A 27,242-nucleotide genomic window follows, 5' to 3' on the forward strand; every position below is an offset into this window, starting at 1 on the left:
AGGAGCCAGTGTCTGGCTGCACAAGAGCCCATGTTGTGTATTTGGGTCCCTTCTAACTCAGCCTCTCTCGAGTGTTCCCCGTACACGGTGTGCTTGGGTGGCCGTTCAGGAGAAATTCAAATGTCGCCCAGCTGGGCAGCAGAGCGCCCACAGCTAGACTTTTATTTTCTTGCTGGTGGTGCACTTTACACATGCCATGGTGTGCATAAAATTTATTCTGCAAATGGATGGAAAAGACTAGAGAGAACATTGACTGTGACCCCCTTGGAAATGATGCAGAGACTGCGGGGGGATCCTGCTCGGCATACCCTGGGGGGCCACCGGCAGGCCCAATTGGCATGCCCTGAGAATTGTGGGGGGTACCCCATTCAGCATGCCCTGGAGGGACCACTATGCTCATGGGACCACAGGGCGACCCCTGGGCATGCCCTAGCAACTATGGGAGTACCCCATTCAGCATGCCACAGAGACCCACTTGCCATGCCCGGGGACCACAGGAGGACTCCATCCAGCAGCCCTAAGTGGGCCCGTCTGTTTTGTCAATTGGCATGCTCTCAGTGCAGCAGGCGGGAGAGGACCGGGGGGGGAGGGGAGAGGTGGCAAGGGCTAGTCTGGAGCCGGGCACAGGATGGCTGAGGTTCATAGGAGCCACAGTGCAGCAGAGAAGCCCCCGGCAGGGGCTCAGAAGCGCCCAGTCCAGGGCCCAAGGCGCTGACTCCGCAGTCTCTGGAGGGTCCCCTCAGGCTCCAGGGTAGGTGGGCTGTGGTGGGAGATAGGGTGGGGGCGCTGTGGAGGAAAGAGATGGACAGTCATTCAGCAGAATGGAGTGCAGCGGGTGAGAGGCTCCCATGTGCTTTGGGATAAGGTGAGTGGACGAGGCTGCAGCACACCCAGCCGATAGGCTCAACCCACCTGTTGCTATGGCCAGCTAAGGGCACGCTTCACTCTAGGGCTGACTGAACTGCTGGGCCCCTGGGCAAGGTGGGGTGGGCACCACTCTGTGCTCCCGGAGGGGCCGGGCCGAGGGCAGCCAGCCCTCAGCACGACATCCCTCCCAGCCAGCACTTTGTGCCTCCCAGACCGTGCTGCCCAGGGCTCCGGTGGTGATATATAGGCCTCAGGGCAACTGCCCACTTTGGACCCCCGTCAGCGGCCCTGGGTTAGGGTAGGGATTCCAGCCCAGCTCCCCAGGGCCATCAATTCGGAGTCTGCTGCAGAGATGCATTAGCAATGGCCATGCTATGCGCAGCTAAGGCCCCCACAGCACTCTCACTCCAGCACTGAGCAGGGAACCTGCCTCTGAGCCGTCCAGGGTCAGACCGTTCCCCTGCCCTAGCGCCAGAATCCCCCTCTTCCCAGCCATGGGGTCATTTTAGAAGCTTCATGCTGCCACCAAGGGCCTGTCTCTACTAGCCCAGAATGGGCTCGGCTTGAGCGCTCGCCCCACAGCGCCCTCGCCAGGGAACGCACGCCAGGGAGTGGTCGGGTGCCGTGCTACCTACAGACAAGCTTCCCGGGGCTGCTGCCTCCCAGCAAGGAGAAGCAGACAAGCTCTGAAGAGTAGGAATCCAGCACAGCCCTGGGCAAGTGGAGCTCATAAGCTGAGGGGTGAATTCAGACCCTGGGGAGCACAAGTGGGTCAAGGAGGCACGACAGCACTGCCAGAGGCACTTGGCGACAGCACGGGCACATGGCAAAGCGGCATGGGGAACAATGCAGATGCCCCCTCTCCTACATGGGGAACAATGCAGACGCCCCCTCTCCCACATGGGGAACAATGCAGACGCCCCCTCTCCCACAGGGGGAACAATGCAGACCCGCTGGGATGGACGGGAGGAGTGCTGGCCTTTTCTGAATATCCCAGCATTCAGTGACTAAATGGTTAAACTCAGGCAGCTAGGGGGTATTGGTAGGGAGCTCGGAGAGCCAATGGGAGGAGGTGTTGAGATCTGAATTGGAAGATATACCCACCTGTTGTTGTTTGTGTGAGTTTAGAGCCAGAAGTTGGGGGAACAAGAGGAATTGAATCAAGCAGAACTACCACGGGCATGGAACTGGACTGGATCTTGAAGCACAGATCATGAGTAGATAGGAAATGTCTACTGAGATGAGACCTGGTTATTTTCATTCTTTTGGGCTGTGTCTAGACTGGCAAGTTTTTCTGGAAAATCATCTGCTTTTCCGGAAAAACTTGCCAGCTGTCTACACTGGCCGCTTGAATTTCCGCAAAAGCACTGACGAGCTCATGTAAAATCATCAGTGCTTTTCCAGAAAAACTGTGCTGCTCCCGTTCGGGCAAAAGTCTTTTTCCAAAAGACTTTTGAGCAAAAGGGCCAGTGTAGACAGCATAGTACTGTATTCCGCAAAAAAGCCCCGATCGCGAAAAAGGCGATTGGGGCTTTTTTGCGGAAAACCGCGTCTACATTGGCCACGGAAAAGCATCCTGCCAATCTAGACGCGCTTTTCCGAAAATGCTTTTAATGGAAAACGTTTCCGTTAAAAGCATTTTCGGAAATTCATGCCAGTGTAGACGTAGCCTTGTTGTTTGGTTATACTTCTCTGTGCTGCGTCCACGTGCCACCCCACTGTACTTTAAGCGGAATCCCAAGGATGGAATTTTCTCTGTGTTTTTAAATGGGGGGGGGGGGCAGTTGCTTTAAAACACCTAGCAACCAAGTATGCTTTATCAAGTATATCTTTTTGTTTTGTTTAATAAAATCACCTTTTTTAAGGCGATGATTTGCTTCTTGTGCCCTGGAAGGTAACAGGAGCTCTGTGTGTACATGCCTAGTCTGAGAGGTTAGCTATCAGAGATTACAGAGGTTAGCTATCAGAGATTGTTTTCGCTTTGGCTATGTCTAGACTGCAGGCTTCTTTCGAAAGAGCCTCTTTCGAAAGATCGCGTCTAGACTGCAGTCAGATCTTTCGAAAGAGAAATCCGCTTTTTCGAAAGAGAGCACCCAGCGAGTCTGGATGCTCTCTTTCGAAGACGGCCTCTTTACATTGAAGAATGCCTTCTTTCGAAAGAGGAACTTTCGAAAGAAGGCGTTCTTCCTCGTAAATTGAGGTGTACCGCCATCGAAAGAAAAGCCGCGTTCTTTCGAAATAATTTCGAAAGAACGCGGCTTGAGTCTGGACGCAGGGGAAGTTTTTTCGGGAAAAGGCTACTTTTCCCGAAAAAACCCCTGAGTCTGGACACGGCCTTTTTGTTCAAGCTTTCTTGTGTTAGGAGGGAGCAGGCGAGACCCAGGGCCCCTACTTTGAAGGGACACACCTCGGTAAAGAAGAGCTTCAAGCAGTTTTGTGGTTCCTACTGCTCTTACCTGTTGGGTTGTAAAGTGGGTGGCCTGCTGGGTACATCGGATACTGTGCTGCAGGGGCCGTGGGGGCATACATGGCCATGGGGGCATAGCCTGGCTGGGGAGATGCAAATCCTGCTTTGGGATCCACAGGGTAGGTGCATGGTGGCTGAGCTGGGTAGCTGTACAATGGGATCTCCTGGCCTGTACGACAAAGACAAGATTTCTTGAAGCCCCCGAGTGAGCCGCCAGTGCTGCTCTCCTGCTGCAAAGCAGGGGCACGCTGCAGCAAATTGCCATTTTAAAAACCTAGACAATTACACATAATCACTTATGGTAAAAAAAAGAGTAAAGTTGCAAAGTTAAAAACTCAGAAGTTAGGAAATTCCAGAAATGAGGTTGCGTATGCAACCCTGACGCAGCCCCCCTTGCATGTATGCACGATGGTACATGAGCATGTTGATTTTTCCCCAGGACCTGTGCCGCATTCAATACTCAGGATGGACAGTATTTTCTTCAATATTTTCTTCCCTCCTGGACATACATACTACAGGCACCCTAACCACATCCCTCTCCTGTCTCCCCCGCCTAGAGCCAAAGAGAACTAAACCAACCAACATTTTCCAAGTACGCCCTTTGGATGCCCCCTCTGCTCCTCCTCCTGGGCCCACCCTGCTCTTCCCAGGCTGTAGCAGCAGACGGGAATGGTGTTGCCGCCCCTACCGTGGAAGGGTGTCCGCGTGTGCTGCCGTCTCTGGTACAGGTAGCAGCAGGAGCACATGAAACAGCAGATGATGGTGGCAACGATGGCCACAAAGAGGACCACGGCTGAGGCGATGCCAGCGATGGTCTTTGGGCTGTGGGGCACAAGTAGACACGATTACAGGGCAGTCTCAGGTAGCGGCCTGAGGGCCCAACACTGCCGGGCCCTGGGCCAAGTAAATCCTTCCCACATGCCGTTCACGGGCCCCCTCCCTGGGACCCAGCCTCTCCAAGGCTGTGGAGATGAAAGGGTTAATGGGTAAGTTTGGGGGGGGCGCCTGGCTAGGACTTGGGACCCCATCCTCAACCCGGAGAATGCCCCCACCTGACATTCTGGGCAGTGCTTTGATGGAGGAGAGGCTGCCTGTGTCAGGAGTCGCTGAAGACCCAGCTCATAGAGCAGAGAGTGCAATGGAGAAGAGAAAGGCAGCCGTGCAGAGCTCGCCTAATGTCTTTGCCCTACTCCTCAGCCAAAGCTCTGTGGGCTTCCTTCCGCTGCGGAGATGAGAGACCTGCTGCCACCGGCGTCTGGGACCCGCATGGGAACGGGGGCGCACTGGAGCACAGCGCATGCCACGTAGCACTGCCCCCGCCATGCACCGCCACGCCTCACACCTACAGGGCCGTGCATGCCTAGTACACAGCCACACGCCACCATCGCCCCGCCTACGTGGCCAGGCCCCACACCCTGACCTCCTCCCTCAGCCCCTCCCCACCCCCCATCTCCAACCTGAATCCGTCCGCCACCCTTCCCCCTTTGTTCTGCCTTTATCGAGGGCCCTCACCCCTCGTACAAATCCTCCCTTGAGTCTCCCACCCCAGCTTCCTCTGCTTTTGCTTCCCCCTCCACGCCTGGCCACTGTGGCTACTCAGGGGGCCTCAGGCCTGCCATCATCGCTGAGTTGTGCTGGCTGCAAAGCGTGGCATTTTCCAGCCATGGCTGGTGAGCACGCTGAGCCCTGGCCTGTCTGGGGCTACCCTGCATTCCCGCTGCCAGGCCCCAGTAGGGCAGCGTGGCGAAGATACAGCGGGCGGCTCAGGCTGTGCGCAGACAACACCCCCTCGCTCTGCTCTGCGCAGGTTCCCAGCTGAGTGGGGCCAAACGCAATCTCACTCCTTAGCTTCAGAGACACCCCCACTGCAGGCACGTGGAACGCCGAGCTCACCGGAGCAAGGGGCTGGTTGGAGAGCTCAGAGCAAACACCAATATCAGCCGCTTCCTCCCGCATCGAAGCCCAGGTGCCTGGCACAGCAGGGGGCCCAGCGGGGACGTGGACCCCCTGCGCCATCTTACTCTGCATCAAGGGTGGGCAGGTGACTCTCTGGTTGCACCCTGGTCACTAGCCACACATGTTTAGTAATGACACCTCCTGCGATAGCAGCTTACGTGGCACACTCGCCCCTGATACTCATCTGCTGTGCATGGAGAGGAAGTCAGAGCAAGGGCACTCCACAGAGAGGCCCCGATTCAGCACTGCACTCTGGCCTATTTATCCTGGCTCCAGTGGCACAGCGAATTCCTCTGGCTTGGGGGAAACCCTGCAGAAGACAACGCCTTTGTAATGGCTCTGCATTGCCTTCACGGCTCTGGCCCAGGGATGTGCTGAGGACAAAGGGAGCATGGCCAGAGCATTGTGTAACCGCCACCGGGCGGGTTTGAACCTGGGACCTCGGGAGCTGAATCTAGGAGCCTCCACCGTCTGAGCTAAAAGCCAGCTGGCTCCCAGCCCGTGCTGTAGAGGTCTCTTGATCTTAACTGCGGCTGTGGTCTAGGTGCCACTTGCATTGCTCAGTAACCACACTAGGGCTATGTCCACACTCACGGCTTCTTGCACGAGTAATATGCAAATGAGGCTAAGCGTGGAATATCGCCGAGCCTCATTTGCATACCTAATGAGCCACCATTTCTTTCAGAAGAGGCTCTTGCGCAAGAAAAACCCTCTTGCGCAATGCCCTTACACCTATTACTTTTCAGGAAGAACGGCATTGCGCAAGAGGGTTTTTCTTGCGCACGAAGGGGCAGTGTAGACACGCCTTCTTGTGCAAGAGCCTCTTCTGAAAAAAATGGTGGCTCGTTAGGTATGCAAATGAGGCTCGGCGATATTCCACGCTTAGCCTCATTTGCATATTACTCGCGCAAGAAGCCGCGAGTGTAGAGATAGCCTAGGCGTGTGGGTTACAATTGCTCTGCTCTGCCTCCCTCTGACAGGTGTCAGGGATAGAGACAGCTCAGCCCTCTGACAGGAATGGGCCACCCATCGGCACCGGTGGGAGGAGCAGCCCCTTTGCAGTACTCCCCCCTCCATAAGGAAGTGGGGTGACCTGTAATGTAACAGGGTCAGTATGGGCAACAGTTCTTCCATCCCCAGGCCCCCGCCTGGCAGTGCCCCACGGATCAGTCCCCCCATTCCTCAGCATCTGAACGGAGCCACAAAAAGAGCTGGGGAGGCAGGATGGAGTGAAGGGCCCCAGCTGTCCACCTCAGAGCCAGCCGGTGCCGGCTCTCCTCATGCTGAACTCAGAGCCTGTCTGAGAAGCCGACCCCAGCCCATGCAGAGCTGATGCTGGTGGGAAGTGCTTGGGAAAACTCAGGTCCTCTGACCCCTGCTATTGAAGGCTCTGCTTGCAGGACATCAGTCAGCAGCTTGGGGGTCCTTCTGGGCTCTTTAAAGCCACCGGTGCTCCAAGAATGCCAGCAGCAAATGCAATTGCGGGTGCCCTACTTCCCACTGCAGAGCTGGCCAACACAGGCCCAAGCTCGATTATCCCAACTTGCTGCACTGGGGGATGAAAGCACAAGGCCTGGAAAAGCTCCAGAACACAGCTGCACAGAGCACCAGAAACACACGCAGTGCTGCCTCCTCACACAACACAAGGCAAGGACTCTGTCCAGTCAAAGCCCCATAGTACCAGTCCTCCCCACTTGAGACTTCCTCAGTGCAAGCCGCACCTCTCCAGCACAGGAGACAACTACTACAGCAGCCCGACCCAGACTGTGCAGCGCCCTCCTGGCATGACACACCCAGCACCGCCTGCCGCCAAGCAGCTAGACCAGGGATCTCTTAGCTTGCCCTGCCGCCCTCCGCTTCCCCTGCAGCTACGGCCATTGCAGGGGGTGCAAGAGGTGGGGGTCATGACCACTGAAACCAGATAGTGCCAGACCCTCCCAGTGATCCCCAAAGCCATGTCATGGGGGGAGAGGGCGGGGCGATGGTGGGAAGGGGTGGGGCTTTTGGGGCTGGTGATGGATAGCTCCCCCTTCCCCCCATTGCCCAGTTGGAGTCGCTCTGACTGGGGATGGTCCACGGGCCAGGAGTTCGAGACCCCTGAGTTAGAGTTGGTCACAGTGACAGCGGAGAGATGTCAAAGGCCACAATGCACACACAACTCAAGGGGGGCATGGGCATAGGAACATAACATAAGAATGGCCATAATGGGTCAGACCAAAGGTCCATCTAGCCCAGTATCCTATCTTCTTCATGCAGAGATGAACACATCAGCGAATCTTCAAGCAATCCCTCTCCCGTCACCCATTCCCAGTATGACAGGCTAGGAACACCATTCCGACCCATTCTGGCTAATAGCCACTGATGAACCTAACCTTCATGAATTTATCCAGTTCCTTCTTGAACCCTGCCAAAGTCCTGATCTTCACAACATCCTCTGGCAAGGAGTTCCACAGGTTGACTGTGAACTGCGTGAAGAAAAACTTCCTTTTGTTTGTTTTAAACCTGCCTCCTATTAATTTCATTTGGTGACTCCCAGTTCTTATGTCATGGGAACAAGTAAATAACTTTTCCTTATTCTCTTTTCCAGTTATGATTTTATAGACCTCTATCCTACCCCACCCTCATCCCCTCCTTTCTAAGCTGAAAAGTTCCAGTCTTTTTAATTTCTCTTCATATGGGAAATTACTTTACATTTGTCAACATTAAATTTCATTTGCTATTTTGTTGCCCAATCACTTAGTTTGGGGAGATCTTTCTGAAGCTCTTCACAGTCTGCTTTGCTCTTAACTATCTTGAGCAGTTTAGTATCATCTGCAAATTTTGCCACCTCCCTGTATACCGCTTTCTCCAGATCATTTATAAATAGGTTGAATACGATGGGTCCCAGTACGGATCTTTGGGGGACCCCACTAGTTGCCGCTCTCCATTCTGAAAACTGACCATTTATTCCTACCTTTTCTTTCATGTCTTTTAACCATTTATCAATCCATCAGAGGACTCTCCCTCTTATCCCATGACAACTAACTACTTAAGAGCCTTTGGTGATGGACCTTGTCAAAGGCTTTTTAGAAATCCAAGTACACTATATCCACAAGCTCCCCCCTTGTCCATGCATTTGTTGACCCCCCTCAAAGAATTCTAGCAGATTAGTAAGGCATGATTTCCCTTTACAGAAACCATGTTGACTCTTCCCCAACAAATTATGTTCATCTACGTTTTGTAGGAGAAAGAAATAGCTTGAAGCATGGGTTGGTGCTTGAACCAAAGTAAGCAAAAATTATGCTATGAGTAATACACAGGCCATGTCAAAAGCATTTGTTTGCCTGCAAATCAGCGTCTCTCGGCACTAGAACTGCTAGCACTGCTAAAAGTACATGAAGTATGTAAATGCATTCCACTAGGACAGTACAGGGACACCCAGCTGAGTACATGATAAAACAGTTTCAAACAAGTGAAGCAAAAGCCTAACAACGGTAGTGAATGCTTTGGAGGAAAATACAAGGGGAGATACCAAACATGTCATTAGTGCATAAGATAATACATACAGGGTGTATCATAAATTGTTCATTTCTGGTTATAAATATTGGGGTACCTCACTTAACACTTTGGCCAGCCTAGGGAGCGATAGTAAAATCCATACTATCGATTAAGCTGTGTCCATTGTCCCGGGTACAGATATTAGGGGCTTGGAGGCCATCTGGCTACCAACAACTATTAATGTACTTCGTTCGACAATAAACTTGACTCAGGTGCCTTTGTATCTTATCTGAGTCTGCTGTCTTTAGGGGTTTTCATAAAGTCTATAATGCTAGCTACCTGCGCAGAGCTGGCATAATATTATACCGAGGGAGCATATGGAAAACACACATAGCCAAACGTTTATCATCACTAATGGAGCAGGAGACCTGTCAGGACACGACACCAGTAAATCCTAAATTTACGGTATCACTGTCCTGAACTACTACATTGGTGACCCCAAGCACGGATCTGGTAATTAAGCTGCAGGAATCATGATCTAACATGGCAGAAAACCACGTGTTAGGGAACCCGCTCATCCCCACAGAGGTTGATGAAGCATGAACCCGCTGGATTGCCGGTAAAGGGGCTCCATTTAAATTTTACAAAGAAAGTGGGGAAACGTGAACTGACATTTGTAAAGCAATGGTAGAAACTGAAGCTCTAAAAATAGTAATAAAAGTAAGAGAGCTAGAACTGGGTAATTAATGTCTATGGCAGTAAGATGGCTTAAACAGCATTCCACTCAACTAGCTTCCCAAGTAAATGCAAAAAATAAAGATCTAGAGGCTATTAAGCACTGGAAAACTCAGGCAGAACAACAGGCGGTCCAGACATATAATTTGCTCAAACAAGTAAAGTAGGAAAATAAGAAACTGGGAAAAGCTGTTGAAAACCTGCAAAAGAAAGTAGCAGCATCCCCTGTCACTAAACAACAAACTGCAAGCACTTTCACAGTGCCTGGAACATGGGGACAGAAATGGAAACAGGAGGCCCTAGCTAAACTAAAAAATGAAACGTGAAACAATTGCTGTACTAGGGACATATGGAATGACCCTAATGGGCCATCCTCTATTGACCCCCTGGGCAAGGGCTACCACACCAAAATCTCCACCTTACAATATGAGCCAGGTTTTGGAAAACACTCCATCCAAACCTGGATCAATTCCTGTTAAAATAGAAAGCAGAATAAATGAGAAAATACAACTGAACAGTGAAAGACTAGAAAACCACACCTCACATCCACTATCCCAAAGAACTCCTGAAAACTCTCCAATAAGTAAAATATTAAAAAAAAAAAATACCACTCAACAAAAAGGGGGAGGGACAGCTCGGCTGGTACCTGGGGGTCCCACAGCTGTGTGCCACGTCCAGGTCTCAAGAAGCATGTGTACTACTTCCCCCTCCCCAAACAGCCAGCATGTTTCCTGAACAGCTGGGTCTGTCGTGCGCTGGTGACTTCCTTCCCTCTGCTGCCTTCCTGTGGAGGGGGAGGGGTGTAAGAGTCCCGGGACTCTCCCCCTCCCCTTCCCCCATGCAGGAAGGCAGCAGGGGAAGGAAGTCATCGGTGCATGACAGACCCGGAGTTTCAGGAAACATGCCAGCTGTTTGGGGGAGTGGGGAGCAGCAACTTTCCGTTAAAAGTATTTGTGCAAAATCATGCCAGTCTAGACGCAAGCAAACAGTAAAAGCAATCAAATCAAAACAGCCATCCGCAGTGCCAAAGGGCTGGAAAAATTGGTAAACAAAACCACAGAAGGTCAGGGCAGCAAAATCCCTTAATACTGGAAAGGTACAAACCTCAGTAACACTTTAATGTGCCTCTGTATATCAAACAATACCCAATATCTCAGGGTATGTCTACACTACCCCGCTAGTTCGAACTAGCGGGGTAATGTATGCATACCGCACTTGCTAATGAAGCCCGGGATTTGAATTTCCCGGGCTTCATTAGCATAAGCGGGGAGCCGCCATTTTTAAATCCCCGCTGCTTCGAACCCCGTGTAGCGCGGCTACACGGGGCTCGAACTAGGTAGTTCGGACTAGGGTGCCTATTCCGAACTACCGGTACACCTCGTTTCTCGAGGAGTACCGGTAGTTCGGAATAGGACCCTAGTCCGAACTACCTAGTTCGAGCCCCGTGTAGCCGCGCTACACGGGGTTCGAAGCAGCGGGGATTTAAAAATGGCGGCTCCCCGCTTATGCTAATGAAGCCCGGGAAATTCAAATCCCGGGCTTCATTAGCAAGTGCGGTATGCATACATTACCCCGCTAGTTCGAACTAGCGGGGTAGTGTAGACATACCCTCAGGAAGCTAAAACAATTTTTGACCTGTCAGGACACCACACCAGTAAATCCTAAATTTACAGTATCACTGTCCTGAACTACTACATGTGCCTGACAATTAATTTGCTTGGTATTGACATTAGATTTACCAATCTGTAATTGCCAGGATCACCTTTAGAGCCCTTTCTAAATATTGGCAGCATATTAGCTATCTTCCAGTCATTAGGTACGGAAGCTGATTTAAAAGATAGGTGACAAACCACAGTTAATAGCTCTGCAATTTCACATCTGAGTTCTTTCAGAACTCTTGGGTGAATGTTATCTGATCCCGGTGACTTGTTACAGTTAAATTTATCTATTTGTTCTTAACCTCCTCTAATGACATCTCAAGCTGGGACAATTCCTCAGATTTGTCACCTCAAAAGAATAGCTCAGGTTTGGGAATCTCCCCAACATCCTCAGCTGCAGACCAAAGCAAAGAATTCATTTAGTGTCTCTGCAATGATCTTATAGTCATTGAGTGCTTCTTTGGCATCTCGACTGTCCAGAAGCCCCCATTGTTTGTTTAGCAGGCTTCCTGCTTCTGATGTACTTAAAACATTTTGCTATTACTTTTTGAGGTTTTGGCTAGCTGTTCTTCAGACTCCTTTTTGGCTATCTTTATTATATTTTTACGCTTAATTTGACAGAGTTTATTATGTTCCTTTCTATTTTCCTTACTGGGATTTAACTTCCACTTTTTAAATGATACCTTTTTATCTATCATTGCTTCTTTTACTTGGTTGTTAAGCCACGGTGGCACTTTTTTGGTTCTCTTACCGTGTTTTTTAATTTAGGGTATACATTTAAGTTGGGCCTCTATTATGGTGTCTTTGAAAAAATTCCATGCAGCTTGCAGGGATTTTACTTTTGTCACTGTACCTTTTAATTTCGGTTTAACTAACCTCCTCATTTTTGTATAGTTCCCCTTTCTGAAATTAAATGCCACAGTGTTGGACTGATGAGGTGTTTTTTTCACCACAAGGATGTTGCATTTTATTACATTATGGTCACTACTTCCAAGTGGTCCAGTTATATTTACCCCTTGAACCAGATTTTGTCCCCACTTAGGCTAAATCAAGAATTGCCTTTCCCCTTGTGAGTTCCAAAACCAGCTGCTCCAAGCAGCAGTCATTTAAGGTATCAAGAAATGTTCTCTTTGCATCCCGTCCTGAGGTGATGTGTACCCAGTCAATATGGGGATAGTTGAAATCCCCCATGGGTCTTCAACTCCTGGAACTGGAGGCAGGAGGCTCCTACCTATAACCCTCCTGACACTCCCTCTCTGCAAGGACCCAGTTCTTCCCAGGAGAAGCGGTGTGCCCAGCCAGGAGCTCTGGCTAGGCTCTATGCTCCCTCACCTGAAAGCAAGACAGTGCTTCTGCTGTCGCTCCGTGATAAGCTTCAGGGGGTCCATGCAGCAATAGCGCTGGTAACAGTTACCACAGCAAAAGGTGAAGAAATTGCAGTCAAAGCCAGGGTGCCATGAGCCATTCTTGTCCAAGTACCACAGGCAGTCTTCATCTGCCAAGCCTGTGGAGAGAGAAGCCAGTTTCCACAAAGAGCCCCCCGCCACTGTCCAACCCACCAGCCCGGCAATCAGAAGGCAGGCAGGGTCTGGGAAGCGCTATGCAAGTCCAGCCTTCCTGCTGACCCTTTGCTAGCTCAGTGCTGGTGGCAAAGAGCAGGTGTCCGGGACAACACAGGTTCTTGCTGCAGCAGACTGCCATGGCCTCTGCTCAGAGTTACCAACTGGGGAAGCTTTCCAAGGACTAGTCCCGAACTGGCAGGAGCAGGACGTTTGCAGCTAATGCCATGGTTACGGGGGCACAGCTCAGAGGCCCAGATGGGGATGAATTGCCCTCTCTAGACTAGAGCCTCAGGATCAGTCCCTTTCTGACTGCCTTGTATCAGGCTAGGGCATCCATGATGGATGGGTCCTGAGGTGAAGCACAGACCCACACGGCAGCAGGTACCTTGTGCGTAGAATACAGGTTGGGATAGGGACTCCATGCAAGCTCCTGCCTCCACCCCAGTCATCCAGAGAAGAGCTAAAGGTAAAAACACCTCAGGACAGCAGGCAGGAAAGAAAAGCAGAGGCCTGCGGACTGGACTCCTCACAGGCACAGGAAGTGCCTCACGGAAAGCCACTCCAGCTCACCCCACACCTGGCTTTGCAGTTCGGATGGCTGAGTTTTCCGTTAAAAAAAAAAAAAAGTTTTCCGTTAAAAGCATTTTCGGAAAAGCGCGTTTAGATTGGCAGGACGCTTTTCCGCAAAAGCACTTTTTGCGGAAAAGCGTCCGTGGCCAATCTAGACGCACTTTTCCGCAAAAAAGCCCCGATCGCCATTTTTGCAATCAGGGATCTTTTGCAGAAAACAGTACTATGCTGTCTACACTGGCCCTTTTGCGCAAAAGTTTTTCGGAAAAAGACTTTTGCCCGAACGGGAGCAGCATAGTATTTCCGGAAAATCACTGACGATCTTACATGAGATAGTCAGTGCTCTTCTGGAAATTCAAGCGGCCAGTATAGACAGCTGGCAAGTTTTTCCGGAAAAGCGGCTGATTTTCCGGAAAAACTTGCCAGTCTAGACACAGCCAATGAGTCAAAAGGGTCATTTGAATCAACGGCCCATTCATTCAGCTGAAACCATTTGCTGAATTTGACCCACGTTTGCAAATAATTTTGAGGGTCCTGAACTACCCACCTCTAATATCCACCAGCCCAGGCTCTTTGCTTCCACCTCCAAGACAGCTGCCCCCCAACTTGTTCTTCCGGTGAGCTGTGTTTTGATGCACCACTACACACGCCTCCCCAAAGCAACGCTGAGGCTGGACAGCTAACAGCGGTTTGACTTTCCTTTCCCCGCTATGTAATGATAAAGCTGATCACACCCATGCATGGGCTGCAGGTGAAACTTCCCCTTGAGGATGCTAGTCCCAGCGTGCCTCTTCCAGCAGAGCCCTGCCCCCCACTTGCCACTCTCAGCCCCTCCCTCCTACCCCCCATGGTCCCAGCCCGGGGCTGAGCTCTCAGCCTCTGCAGGGGCTACAATGGGCTCTCTGGCCTGGCTGGAGCACAGAGTCTGGAGCCTCTTCCCGTTCCACCCACAGCCTGCCCCCTCACCCCAGCAAGGCCAAGCTCCTTGCTCACTACTCTTCTCCCATCCTTGGCCCTGAGACCTGATAAGTTCTGTGCCCCGGCCGTGGCTCTGGAGCCATCGTGACGTGCGAGAGATTTTTTTGGGAGGCCCCAAATCCGTCACTGTCTCCCCCTCGGTGGTGCGAGGTTTGGGAGCCTTTGTCCCTGGCCTCCATTACGTGCCACCTCTCCAGTCACGTAAGAGCCTGTTTCTGCGTAGAGATCACTAGAGCTGCAATCCCCGACGACACAGATAAGGGACAGATTCTCCAACGTGGGGTCTCTGTGGCAGTGGAAGTCCCAATGAAAGGCTGTAGCACCAATAAGGTTCCCCACTTTGGACTCAGTGCAACCCCTAAGAACTCACTGGGCGAAGCGGTGAAATCTCAGAAGACGGGACTGCAGCTAGAGTCAGGGGCGGTGGCGGGTGTACGATGCTGAATACGGGGACTTTACTAACCTCAGACAACCAGCTGCAAGGGTGGCGCAGAGGAAGACAAAAGACAGTTGTGGCATCACAAAAGGGGATGGAGAAAGGGACTGAGCACGGTTTGCACACACTGGCAGAAAGGTCTATGCAGTGGGGGGATTGCAGCGGAGGATTGCTGATGAGCAGGCTACCTTCAGTCAGGGCTGGCCTGAGCCATTTTGGCGCCCTGGGCCCCAGGCGGGCGGTGCTGCCCTGGGCGCCTGTGTGAGCCTGCCCCCCGGGGTGCGCGGGCACATGGCGCACACGCGAGCCCACCCCCCATGGTGTGCTCACGACACATGCGCTGCCCAGACACCGCCGCTGGCACGCAGCCCGGGGCTGCACGTGCGGGCTGCACCTGGCTGTGCAAGGCCCCACGGCCACGGGGAAAAGGGCACTGCGGCGGTTAACGTGGCCCCCGCCCCGGGTGGCCACTGCAGCCTGCCGGGAGCCGGGCTCACAGCGCCTGATGGCAGCTATGAGGGGCACCATGCGCCCCTTACAGCTACCATCAAGTGCTCCCAATCGGTTGGCGCCCGGGCAGCTGTCCAGCTCGCCCACCCCTTAGTCCGGCCCTGCCCTCAGCAGATATGCATTCAGCTCATGGGATGCTATGTTCACAGAGCTCCTCCCATCTGACTCCAAACAGCCCTCACTGAAGAGGGCAAGACAGTAGCAAGGACATCTCTTCAGGCCTCCCTTGACTTCGCTGCAAGGACCCTGTCCTTGGGGATGGTCATGAGACGTTCCTCATGACTGCCAGGGCAGCAATGGTATATAAAGGCTGACACAGAAGTCCCACTTCAGAAGGCTCCATGGTCAACCTCCATGGGAGCGGCTAGAAGAAAATATTTTCAACACCCGTGCACGTGATGCATGCGCACCGTATTGGAATCACATGGGCAAGCACTCAAAGAAGAATCGTTATTATGGTGTTTTCCCTTTCCCTTTTAATAAAAGTTTTCTTCTGTTATACACAGGCTTGCTGCTTGCAAGAGGGAAAGGATTGCCTCTGAGAGGTACCCAGGGTGAGGTTTAGTTTTCCTAGATTCCTGGCTAAGGAGTGGAGCTGGTTCTGTTTTGTAATGTTATGAAAAGCCCTAGATATTGAAGGCCTGAAAAAAGAAGATTAATTGGGGGGGGGGGGGAACCCAACAGTCCTAAAATATATTAAGGGCTGCTATAGACAGGCTGTTCTCAGTAGTGACAGATGGCGGAGCAATGGTCTCAGGTTGTGGTGGGAGAGGTCCAGGTTGGATATTAGGAAAAACTATTTCACTAGGAGGGTGGTGAAGCACTGGGATGGGAGTAGTGGAGACTCCATCCCTAGAGGTGTTTAAGTCTCGGCTTAACAAAGCCCTGGCCGGGTTGATTGAGTTGGGGTTGGTCCTGCCTAGAGCAGGGGGCTGGACTTGATGACCTTCTGAGGTCTCTTCCAGCTCTATGGTTCTATGATTCTATGGATGATGCTCAATTGTTTTCCATGTCCACTGGAGGTGGGACAGGAAGTAATAGGCTTAACCTGTGATTCTACATCTATCAGAGATGGTCTAGACATGAGGGCAGGGGACTGGACTTGATGACCTCTCGAGGTCCCTTCCAGTTCTAGTGTTCTTTGATTCTATAACCTGCATCCAGCAAGATTTCAGTTGGGTATGAAGAACAGTGTTTCAACGACATAGATAGCTAAGCACTGGAACAAGCTCCCAAGGGCGATCATGTCCCCTTCATGGGAGATTTTTAAGAACAAGTTAGGCAAACACATGTCAAGGGAGGTCTAAGGTTACTTGGTCTTGCCTCAGCGCAGGGGACGGGACTTAATGTTACCAAGTCCAACGTCCCTAACAGTTCTAGGACTCTATGGGGGCTGGGCGTTATGGCTCTGGTTGCCACATATACCAGGTGGAAAGCAGGGGTAGGAATCTTACCAGCGTCACCCCTTGCGGGGTTCAGGGCCCAGGATAAGCCCCCTCCACTCCAGACCCCGCTCCTGCCTCTGCTCCCCCTGGAACCTCCTTGCTCAGGGGATTACCTGGAGGGGGGGGGGGGCTAGTGCTGGAAGCAGGAGATGGGATGCCCATACTCACCGTGACAATGGAAAATACAGCTCCGGGGCACAGCGTGGGCTGGGGCCGAGGCGCTCTGCTTCCCACTGTTGCAGTGAAGTGGAGCGACCTTGCTGGGAGATGGTGGAACAGAACAGCCCAGGGCTAGGTCGCTCTGCTTCCTATGGCTCCTATGGTGAGTGTGGAGAGGGCCCAATTCCTGCTGGCAGCACAAAGCCCTCAGATCCCCCAGGCCACCGTGGGTCCTACCGGTCCCCCCAAAGCGGGAGGCTTGGGCAGCCATCCCAAACCATCCTATGGACAGGATCGCATCGGCTCCATACTTCAAGCCCCTGAATGAGCACTACAGTATGAGCCCTCTCCTGGCCAGAGGCAGCAAGATCCTCAGAACAGCTCCCATTAACCCCCCTCCACATCCAACCCTGAAGGTCTTATCACAGCCCTAAAGACTTACAATCTCCCAAGTGTGTGCTGACTGCCTAGCTGGGGGGGGAACTGCTGCCACGCCTGCCCTAAATGTTCAGGAACTGAAAGGCAAAGGCTGCTCTGAAACCTGACCCAGCCTGCCTGCTGACAACTCAACACTTAGGCCCTTGGCCTCCCCAGAGCTCCTGGAGGTGCCCTTTAGCCTGCAGCATGCCCAGTGCCACCCACCGCGTCAGCACCAGCTCCTCTTTCAGGAACTCTCCTCTGCTGCTGGCCTACTTTTGGTCTGCAGTTGGCACAGCTGACAGGTTCTGTTTGAAGCCCTCTGGGAGGTTGCAAATAGTTCTCCCAGGAAAGTGGAGCCAGGAATTTTGCTGCTGTGCTAGATGGGCATTGGGCACACTAGAGCAGTGGTAACCAACCAGTCGATCGGGATCTACCGGTAGATCCTGGAGCTTCTGACAGGCGATCCTGACTGGTTTGGCCAAGAAGCTACCAAGTGCTGGCACTTCAGTTGCCTCTTCACCCACTGTCATGCTGCTCCTGCCCTCTGCCTTGGCGCTGTCATGCTGCTCCTGCCCTCCTGCTTGCTGTGCAGGGTGTGGGAGGGAGAAGAGGGGGGGCAGATGTCAGGGTGTCTCTCCTCCCCCCAGTTGTGGATAGTCGGGGAGGGCCTGCTAGCTTTCTGGAGTACTGCAAGAGAAGGCTGCAGAACAGTGTGATGACTAGAGCAGAATCCTCATAAGGACTGTGTTGCAGTACACATCAATGCCTGCTGTATTTCAGCATGATGTCATCCCCCGCAGAAAACCTTTTTCCTGTGCGGGCAGGAGTTATCATAAAGCTGGGTTTGGGCTCCTTAGATGAGAATTTTCCAGCCTTTGCAAACTAAGCCCAAGATAATGAATACTTATTCAGCAAGGAAAAAGCATCTCCATCACAGCAGTGGTCTTTGTTTGGGGTTCGGTTTTTTTCAGAACTTTCTGAACAGCTACCCTCACATGTGGCTCACCCACATCGTGAAGAAGAGAGCTAGCCAAGACAACACAGCGTGGGAAACTATAAACGATTGCATACAGAGCATTGGAAGGGAAATATCTGATCAGCCATGATGACAAGAATAACTGCACTCTAGGAAGCAAACAATAAATATCTGCAAAGCCCGAAGAGCTGCACACAAACACATCTGTGTAATTATGTACACAACTCAGTGCAGCAAGTCACTGAACTCGAGTATCTAAAACAGCTACAGCTGAAAAGGGGTAGGGGCTGCCCAGGAGAGTCTGATTTTCCTGTCTTCTGATGACCCTTTAATGGCAAGATGATGACCTAGAAGGTATTTACGTTTTCGCTTTTTTCCTCGTGGGTCTTTATTATTAGTTTTGGGTCACAAATATCAGCAATATTAAGGCTGCCCTTCTTAGGTTGTGCTGAAGGATTTATGGATGGTCTCAGAGTCGTGGGCTGTGAGTTCTCAGAAAGGCTGAATCTTAACAGCTATTTTTCAGTCTGGTTGGGCCATTGGCATAAACAGAAGTTTGAAACAGGCTGATCACAAAAATCTCTCTCTCTCTCTCAGCGAGGTGATGCGCTGACTGCCTCTCTCATCACACAAGAGGCTGCCCAGAGACCAAACCAGAATTTCAGCTGTAGTAAAAAACAATATACATGCATGTTTTGGCGAAGAATCCTTCCAGGTTTTTTTCCGATTTTTAAAGACACAAACAAGAGTCTGAAGCCTAATTTTTCCCCTGTGCAGAGCTGAATGTTGATGAGAGACTGATATTCCTGACTCTGCATCAGGTTACTTCTGTGAATACAGCAGATACTGTTACAGCCTATACGCAGAGTTTGCTGCAGTAACAAATTCCACTCACCTACGCTGGACTCCTCCAGCTGTCAATCTCTGTTGGCCTCTCTCACCACCAGTCAGAAGGCTCTGGGATGCAGTAAGGCTTCTGCTCCCTTCCAGGGCTCAGGGAAGTTATAGTTCATTAAACAACGTGGCACCAGACACAGATGTGGATGTTGGAATCCCAAGCAGCCGCAACAGGCTGAAATTGGTAAGACTCCTAGACACTGAGGCTGTGTCTACACTGGGCCACTTATTCCGGAAAATCAGCTGCTTTTCCGGAATAAGCTGCGAGCTGTCTACACTGGCCCTTGGATTTCCGGAAAAGCAACGATGCTCTACTGTACAAAATCAGCCACTATTACGGAAAAACTATTCTGCTCCCGCTCGGGCATAAGTCCTTATTCCGGAACACTGTTCCAGAAAAGGGCCAGTGTAGACAGCCCAGTAGTCTTTTCCAGAAAAAAGCCCCGATCGCGAAAATGGCAATCGGGTCTCTTTTCCAGAAAAGCGCGTCTACATTGGCCACAGACACTTTTCCAGAAAAAGAGCTTTTCCGGAAAAGCAGCCTGCCAATGTAGACGCTCCTTTTCCGGAAAAACTGAAAACGGAATAGTATTCCATTTTAAGTAGTTCCAGAAATTCATGCCAGTGTAGACACAGCCTGAGAGTAGGTGGGTTTCCCTTCCAGACCTGCCAAGCCAAATGAATTTGGCAGAAAAGCTACCACACTTGCCCACACAGATCCTTGTGAACGGACTTGGAAGGTTTAGATGTTTATTGGTAAATGTCAATTTCACCACACACACAAACCTATGAAAAAATATTTCCAGAACACTAAAATAAATTTACAGAAAAGCAAAGTAAGATAATGCCACCTGAGATTTTAGTAGTCAAAATACAGTGATTGAGACTCTGAATGAGGATTGTTATAAATGGACTAATAAATGAATTGTAAAAACAGGTATAATTTGTTGATTAAGGATATTTACTGTCTATATTTTGCCCTGTAATGTTGACAATTTATGTTTTAATAATTTTAATAAACCTTGAATTTTTTTGAATATCAACATCTATCATTAAACATCTGCTGTCATTATCTGAATTATAATTTCCTCCAACTGTGAACATTTAAATCAATACAGATAAAAAATGCTTAAACACAGATATTATCCATCAAATTATTTTTTTAAAATCCAGTTCTGCCAAGCCTACTTTTGAGCACTCTCGCCAGACCAGTGATGTTTCAGAGGTGCCTGTACTGTACAGAAACGTGTACAGAATTGCAAGCAGGCAGATCAGGAACACTAACCCTAGCTCTTCCACTAGCTCGTGTAACATTCTTGGGCATTTCACAATCCTTTTCATTGACTAAGCTAAGGCCTTGTACAACACCAACATAAGGCAAGTCACCTTGCCCCAAAACAAGCCTCATTCCTGAAGGTTTCACACTAGTACTGAGGGGGACTGGACGTCCCAGAGAACTACAGAGCCTTGGCCAAGAAGTCACTAGCATGAATCCAGCCCAACTTGGTGAGGGTCCCTCAGTTTCAGCTTCTACATCCACATCTTGTTCTGCACTGAGGGCTTGCCACACTTGACAAAGTTGCTTATTGGAGAACACGACAGCTAACACATTCTCAATCCCAGCGCACAGACAAAGCAAATTGTCGATTTATACTCCTGGGGGCATTCTATGCTAACCATTAAACATTCTACAAATTACAGTAAAACTCCAGTGGTCCGGCATCCAATGGGCCGGCACTCCTGATAGTCCGGCACCATCTGGAACCCGGAAGTGCTCCGGGCAGCCAGACAATTGGAGCTGCTTTGCCCCCAGCTTCCCCGATGCAGCCGCTGCTGAAACTGACCAGCGGCTGACTCTGGGCACTCCAGCTGCTCTGCCCTGGTTTCCCTGAGTCAGCCGCTGGTCAGTTTCAGCAACGGCTGACTTGGGGACACCTGGGGCAGAACAGCTGGGGTGCTGCCAGGTTGGTCCCCTAGCACCGCCCCTCGGCGAGTAGATTACACGGCGAGTAGATTACCGCCCACAACACCCGTGGCGAGTAGATTACAACCCAGAAAAGCCGGGTTCTGGCATGCGCAGAACACCGGACAGCACGGCTCGGCGAGCCCTGCCTATAACCACCCAGTTCCTGTTTCTCTGCCTTATTCCCTCCCCACCAAGCCCAGCTGAAGCTTGAGCTCCACTATCCAGAGCCAAAACCGAAGCCCAAAGCCTGCAGTCCTGGGCAGCGAGGCTCAGACAACGAGGTTTACCGCGATCGAAAAAACTGCTGCTTTCTTTCGATTTACTTTCGCGACTGCAGTCTAGACACAGGTGCAGTTTTTTGGAAAAACTCCTGTAGTCTAGACACACCCTCTGTTCCCTTGCTGTGCGTCAGTGGGCAGCATGACTGAGCTGGGTCCACAGCACCCAGATGGTAGACACCAGTCTCCCCAGAGTCACTGAATCCACAAAATCCAGATTGCGATGGGTGCGGTCACAGAAGACCCCTTGGGGCTGCTTCCTGGAGTGCTAACGAAGCCACTGACATTTGCCTCTTTGCTCTCTGGGGCTTCTCACCACCGGGTCCTGCTGGGACAGCTCACCTGGTCTTCCCCTGCCAAGGCACAGAGCTGAGACCACCGCCACCCTGAGGAGCAATATATATATGCTGAAACTCTTCAGCTCCAAGGAAAATGCAGTTTTGGTCCCAGTTTCCTGGGAAACCACTCCCCAGATGGGATCAGAAACCCAAATGAATCATTCAAGCAAGCCCCATTTATCAATGAAAGGAGGATGTACACACTGATTGCTCTCCCAAGTAACAATTATTTGCAGTGGGCTTGATAGTAAGTAAAACAGATTTTATTAAGTACAAGCAGTAGGATTTAAGGGGCTGTAAGTGAGAACAAGCAGAGCAAAGCAGAATAGAAATTTCAAAAAACAGAAAATGATTAGAAGCTTCGGGGGTAGCCGGGTTAGTTTATACAGCAGTGGTCCCCAACCATTTGAGGCTGCCAGGCGTCAGGGGGCATAGCCGATCGCCTGCCGGGCGCCAGAGGGCGCGGACACTTGCACGCCTGGGGGTGGGGCCCCCTATAGCTGCGGGGGCGGGGCCGGCGCTCCCCCACCGCCCAAACACCACGCGCCCAGAGCACGGGTGGCCAATCCATGGCGCGCCCGGGGCCGGCTCCGGCACCATGCATGCACCACGTGTCCAGGGCCAGGCCAGCCCCGAGCACTTGGCGAGCGCACACAAATGCCCCCGCGGGCACCATGTTGGGGACCACTGCTGTACAGGATAAACTAAAAAGACAGCAAAAGGTCTGGTATCACTGTATAGACTAACAAAACACGTAGACGGTATCACGAGCTTTCATGGGCACAGCCCACTTTGTCAGATGACAGGAGTGTTAGAAGTCCAGATCCAAGAATAAGGAAAGGAAGAAGGCAGTGGAGGGTGGGGAGAATAGGGAAAAAAGAAAGAAAAGGAGAAAAAAAGGAGGGACAGGAAGAAAAAAGAACAAAGCCATCAGGTGGCTCGCACACTATGGGTACGTCTACACTACATGCCTCTGTCGCCAGAGGCATGTAGATTAGGCTACCAGACATAGGAAAATGAAGCGGCGATTTAAATAATCGCTGCTTCATTTAAATTTACATGGCTGCCGCGCTGAGCCGACAAGCAGCAGATCAGCTGTTTGTCGGCTCAGCGCGATAGTCTGGACGCGCGGGTGGCGACATCAAAAGTATTTGTCGACCACCCATGTATACCTCATTCCAGGAGGCATACCTGGGTGGTCGACAAATGCCTTTGATGTCGACACCTGCACGTCCAGACTATCGCGCTGAGCCGACAAACAGCTGATCAGCTGTTTGTCGGCTCAGCGCTGCAGCCATGTAAATTTAAATGAAGCGGCGATTATTTAAATCGCCGCTTCATTTTCCTATGTCTGGTAGCCTAATCTACATGCCTCTGACGACAGAGGCATGTAGTCTAGACGTACCCTGTGTTCCATATCCTATGACTTAACCTTCCAACCAAATAATGGAGGTGCTAATGGTTCTTATCAGCCTCTTGTAACTATTTAGTCTTTAAGGTGCTACTAGACTATTTCTTGTTTTATTTATGAAAATGATTAGCTAGCTCTAAGACGTATTGTTCTTATCCAGCTAAGCCTCCACACCAGGGAAGTTCCTTTTTCCCTGGGGTCTCTGGTTCGTTCTCCTGGGAGTGACATGCCAACCAAAGACCAAGAGCCTGCTAGCTTCCCGTAGTGTTATAGATTTCACTTTGGGCAGGGATTCTCTCCCCCTCCTTCTATGGAAAATTACCTGTTTAGACCGTACAAGTTGGAATGGTCACATGTATTCCTAAGACCAATCGCTGCTTAGACTTAAAGGACAAAAGCGGCTGTTTCCAGATGATCACCCAGACAATGAGGGAAACACCCTTGATGGCTTTCACTTGCACATTTAAAACCATAAACCATTCCATACTCCACGTATCCAACTTTACACACAAGAGTGATACATACATACGCTGACCAGCCATCCCAGAAAATTGGGGACAGTCCCAATTTTTAATCTCCTGTCCTGGAGTCCCCGTGAAGCATTAAAATGTCCCCAAAAGTCCAGAGACTCCAAACGCAGCTGCTTGTGGCTGCTCCCCACCAGGGCTGGATTAAGGTATGGGCTAGCCAGGCAGCTGCCTGGGGCACCAACCTATGGGGGGGCGCCTGATGGCAGCTGTAAGGGGAGGAAATTGACTAGCCCGGAGAAACTGCCCGCGTCTACACGTGGCAGTGAAACGGGAGTTCGAAGTAATCCCCTAACTTGAATTAGCTGTTAAACCTCATTGCACGAGGAGTAAAAGCTAATTCAAGTTAGGGGTTTACTTCGAACTCCATTTCACTGCCGCGTGTAGACGCAGGCAGTTACTCCGGGCTAGTCAATTTCCAAAATAGCGACTGCTCGGGAACATGCTAATGAAGCGCGGGATATTTAAATCCCGCACTTCATTTGCAATTTCGGTCGCCCTCATTAGCCTCCCTAGCTCGAACTAGGGGACTAGTGTAGACGTACCCTGAGTGAACAAGCCCTTTGTGAACTCTGTGAAGAGGTGAGATGCTTCCAGTTTCAAGGGATTTGTTCTTCTGTCTTCGGGCTTCACCTTGTCTACACCTGAATGGAGTTAGCTGTGACAACACATTTCTGAGTTATTCTGACACACGCAGTAAAGCCTGTGCTTAAACACCCCATATCCAGCGAGAGAAAGTGCTGCTGTCAGAAGAAGTCAATTCAAAGTCTCTCCGATTTTCTACTAGGCAGTGGGGCTTTGACTGACTGGTCCCTTATATTTCTGAAGGGTGACTAAATGTTAACTGGATCTTCTTGGGTAATATCAACAGATTATTTTGGGTCCAATCCCAATTTAAAATTTAAATTGGGTCAGGCCCTTTGTAAGGAGATTGGGAAGTAGTCTCATTTGGCAATTATTATTAGGTATTATTTACATAATATAGGCATTGCCATCATGGTACTGACATATACATTTCTCAGTAGCTTTTCATATAAAATAGCCCAGCCCCATTGACCTCCATGGGAAATGTACTTTTCAAGCAGTGGTGGTGAGGGTTACTGACATGGTGTTCTCCACCCTGTACTTGCCATGGCTCGTTCAGTTATTCCGGCTTGTGGAAATGGAGGACACTTGACAGTTTTGCAGTAATTTAAAAAAACGCAGTTGCAGTACATGTCATTAGAGATGTAAATTCCCATAAATCAGTTAACCGGTTAACGTCATGGCACACTGGGGCTGCCACTGGCTCCCAGCCCCTCCGGAGCAGCCCCTATCCACAGCAAGCTGGACTCTGCACAGAAAGAAGCTGCTCTGGACACTGGCACAGTCCCTGCCTGTGGGACTCCAGGTTCCCCAGAGACAGGGGCTGCAATGCCATGGGACCCTAGGGGTGTGTCTAGACTACATGCCTCCTTCGACGGAGGCATGTAGATTAGCCAGATCGGAAGAGGGAAATGAAGCCGCGATTAAAATAATCGCGGCTTCATTTAAATTTAAATGGCTGCCCCGATCTGCCGATCAGCTGTTTGTCGGCAGATTGGGGCAGTCTGGACGCAACGCGCCGACAAAGAAGCCTTTCTTCATCGGCACAGGTAAGCCTCGTGAAACCAGGTTTACCTGTGCCGATGAAGAAAGGCTTCTTTGTCGACGTGGCGCGTCCAGACTGCCCCGATCTGCCGACAAACAGCTGATCGGCAGATCGGGGCAGCCATTTAAATTTAAATGAAGCCGCGATTATTTTAATCGCGGCTTCATTTCCCTCTTCCGATCTGGCTAATCTACATGCCTCCGTCGAAGGAGGCATGTAGTCTAGACACACCCTAGGTCTGGGGCCTGGGTTGATGCAACTGCAGGATAGTTGCATGGTGGGGGGGGGGGGGGGGGGAGCTTCTATAGTGCCCAAGCCCATCGCTATTGGTAGAGAAGGTGGGAAGAGGTCTTAGAGCAGTCACATGACACCCTTTACTTCTAGTCATGTGTAAATCTTAACCCTGGAAGTACTACCCCCAACGGTGGGATTTCCTGTGGCAGGTGGGCAGGGCCTAAGGGGTCAGGGCTAATGTTTCCCTATTTTTGGTTCAGAAAACATGGTCACCATATACACCAAAATCTGTTGCAGATCCAACAGATTGTGACATTAAAATTTATATATTTTGTCCAAAGCATCTTCAAGTTAGGCATATTAAGTCAATTTCATAAAGCATGGGGGGATGGTTTGAGACCCATCACACAGATGAACACACAGCCCCGTGCCGAAGCTCGGCGCACAGTCCCACACGCCCAATTACCTCTGAGCCTCCAACACAGCCCCTGCACCAAGCCCCTCTATCCTCTGTTACCTCCGCACCCACACACACCCCAGTGACACAGTGGGGATCGTAGTCACTGTTTGCTTTACTATATTGCATGTGATTTTTACTGTCCTGTAGTAACTCCCTCTGTGTTCCTCAGTTTCCCTTGCCACTGCTCTACAATCGAGATAGGGATGGGCAATGCAAGTGTGATTCACTGGGACAGTATACAGCCCATCATATAGGCAATGGTCACTGTAAACTGAGAGCGCGGGGGGTGCCCTGGTGACACCTTTGCCGGGGAAGCTAGAGTCAAGAGGAGGCAGGGCTGACTGCAATCTGGGACTGGTTGCTGAGGGTGTGGGTTTTTTTCGAGGGGGCTTGGAGCAAGATGGGGGCGCAGGGCTCCTTCTCCCTAAGGTGGATTGTGCTGACTGCTCTTGGTTCCTATGCTAAGAAGTCTGCGCTACACTGTATCCGTGAACCAATACACCTTCGGTTCTAGCTACGGGCCGAGAGTCCCATCTGGCCGTGGATGGGGGTACAGGGCCCTGCGGCTCCCCACACTTCGGTGACACCCCCCACGCCCAGGCCCTGCATCCTGTGACCTCAGCACCCACACATATTCCCCCCTGCACCGTTTTTCCATCCCGTCATCTCAAAATCGACACCCCCTCTCCCCCCCACCCCGTGTCCCTCCTTCCCCCGCTGTCTCAGCATCCCACATGCTCCCCCTCAGCATCCCACATGCTCCCCCTCCTTTCACCAGCCCCCCACGCAAGCCCCCCCCCCCCGGCCCTTCCCCACACCCCTCCCTCCCTGCCCACCCCACTGTCCTGCAGTTTCCCCTCCTACCCAGCCCCGAGCCTGCCCCCCGCTCGCACGGCCAGGGCCCCCGGGCAGGCTGGAGCTCAGCCCCGGCCCGGCTCTTACCCAGCGAGGCGGTCAGGCCGAAGAGCGCTAAGCCCAGCAGGGGCCAGGCGCCGCGGGGAGCCCCGGCCCGCATCCTCCCGCTGCTGCCTGCAAGCCCCGGGGGCGGCTAGTGCCGCGGCGGGCGGGTCCGCCCGGGGCTGGCGCCGCAGGAAGCCGAGTGGCGGCAGCAGCTCCAGCCCCAGCGCCCCTCCCGTCGGGCCGGCCGCCTTCCCCCAGCGCCGCGCCGCGCCGCTCCGGAGTCAGACCGCGAGCCGAGAGCTGGGTGGGCGCGCGCGTCCTTGTCCAGTGTGTGCGTGTGCCCGGTGTGCGTGTGCGTGCATGCATGTCTGGTGTGTGTGTGTGT

The 27,242-nt window shown here is 51.6% G+C and overlaps 1 protein-coding gene across 2 annotated transcripts; it reads right to left on the reverse strand.

Moving 5' to 3' along the window:
* Positions 1-111: 111 nt before the first annotated feature.
* Positions 112-27,161, reverse strand: SHISA4 (shisa family member 4). 2 transcript variants are annotated; one of them, XM_075910247.1, is made up of 5 exons: positions 26,900-27,161; positions 12,493-12,664; positions 4,023-4,156; positions 3,324-3,503; positions 112-786 (listed from the first exon to the last, which is right to left on the reverse strand). In XM_075910247.1, exons 1-5 carry the CDS (start codon positions 26,970-26,972, stop codon positions 740-742), a joined length of 606 nt encoding a protein of 201 aa, XP_075766362.1. In that variant the 5' UTR covers positions 26,973-27,161; the 3' UTR covers positions 112-739. The 2 variants fall into 2 exon arrangements, with proteins under 2 accessions (XP_075766362.1, XP_075766361.1); XM_075910246.1 differs by lacking the exon at positions 26,900-27,161 and adding an exon at positions 16,830-17,447.
* Between the last annotated feature and the right edge of the window lie 81 nt (positions 27,162-27,242).

Source organism: Pelodiscus sinensis, chromosome 27, assembly GCF_049634645.1.
Source record: "Pelodiscus sinensis isolate JC-2024 chromosome 27, ASM4963464v1, whole genome shotgun sequence".
Classification (NCBI taxonomy): Eukaryota; Metazoa; Chordata; order Testudines; family Trionychidae; genus Pelodiscus; species Pelodiscus sinensis.

What these genes read in the sequence shown, in the direction of transcription:
- SHISA4 (XM_075910246.1), bottom strand. Translation starts at nt 17,091, where the DNA reads ATGGCTGCCCAAGCCTCCCGCTTTGGGGGGACCGGTAGGACCCACGGT. An exon ending in CTGTATTTTCCATTGTCACG is followed by an intron (nt 12,665 to 16,829) that starts GTGAGTATGGGC and finishes CTCTCTCCACAG; the next exon opens with GCTTGGCAGATGAAGACTGC. An exon ending in CCCACTTTACAACCCAACAG is followed by an intron (nt 787 to 3,323) that starts GTAAGAGCAGTA and finishes TTTCCTCCACAG; the next exon opens with CGCCCCCACCCTATCTCCCA.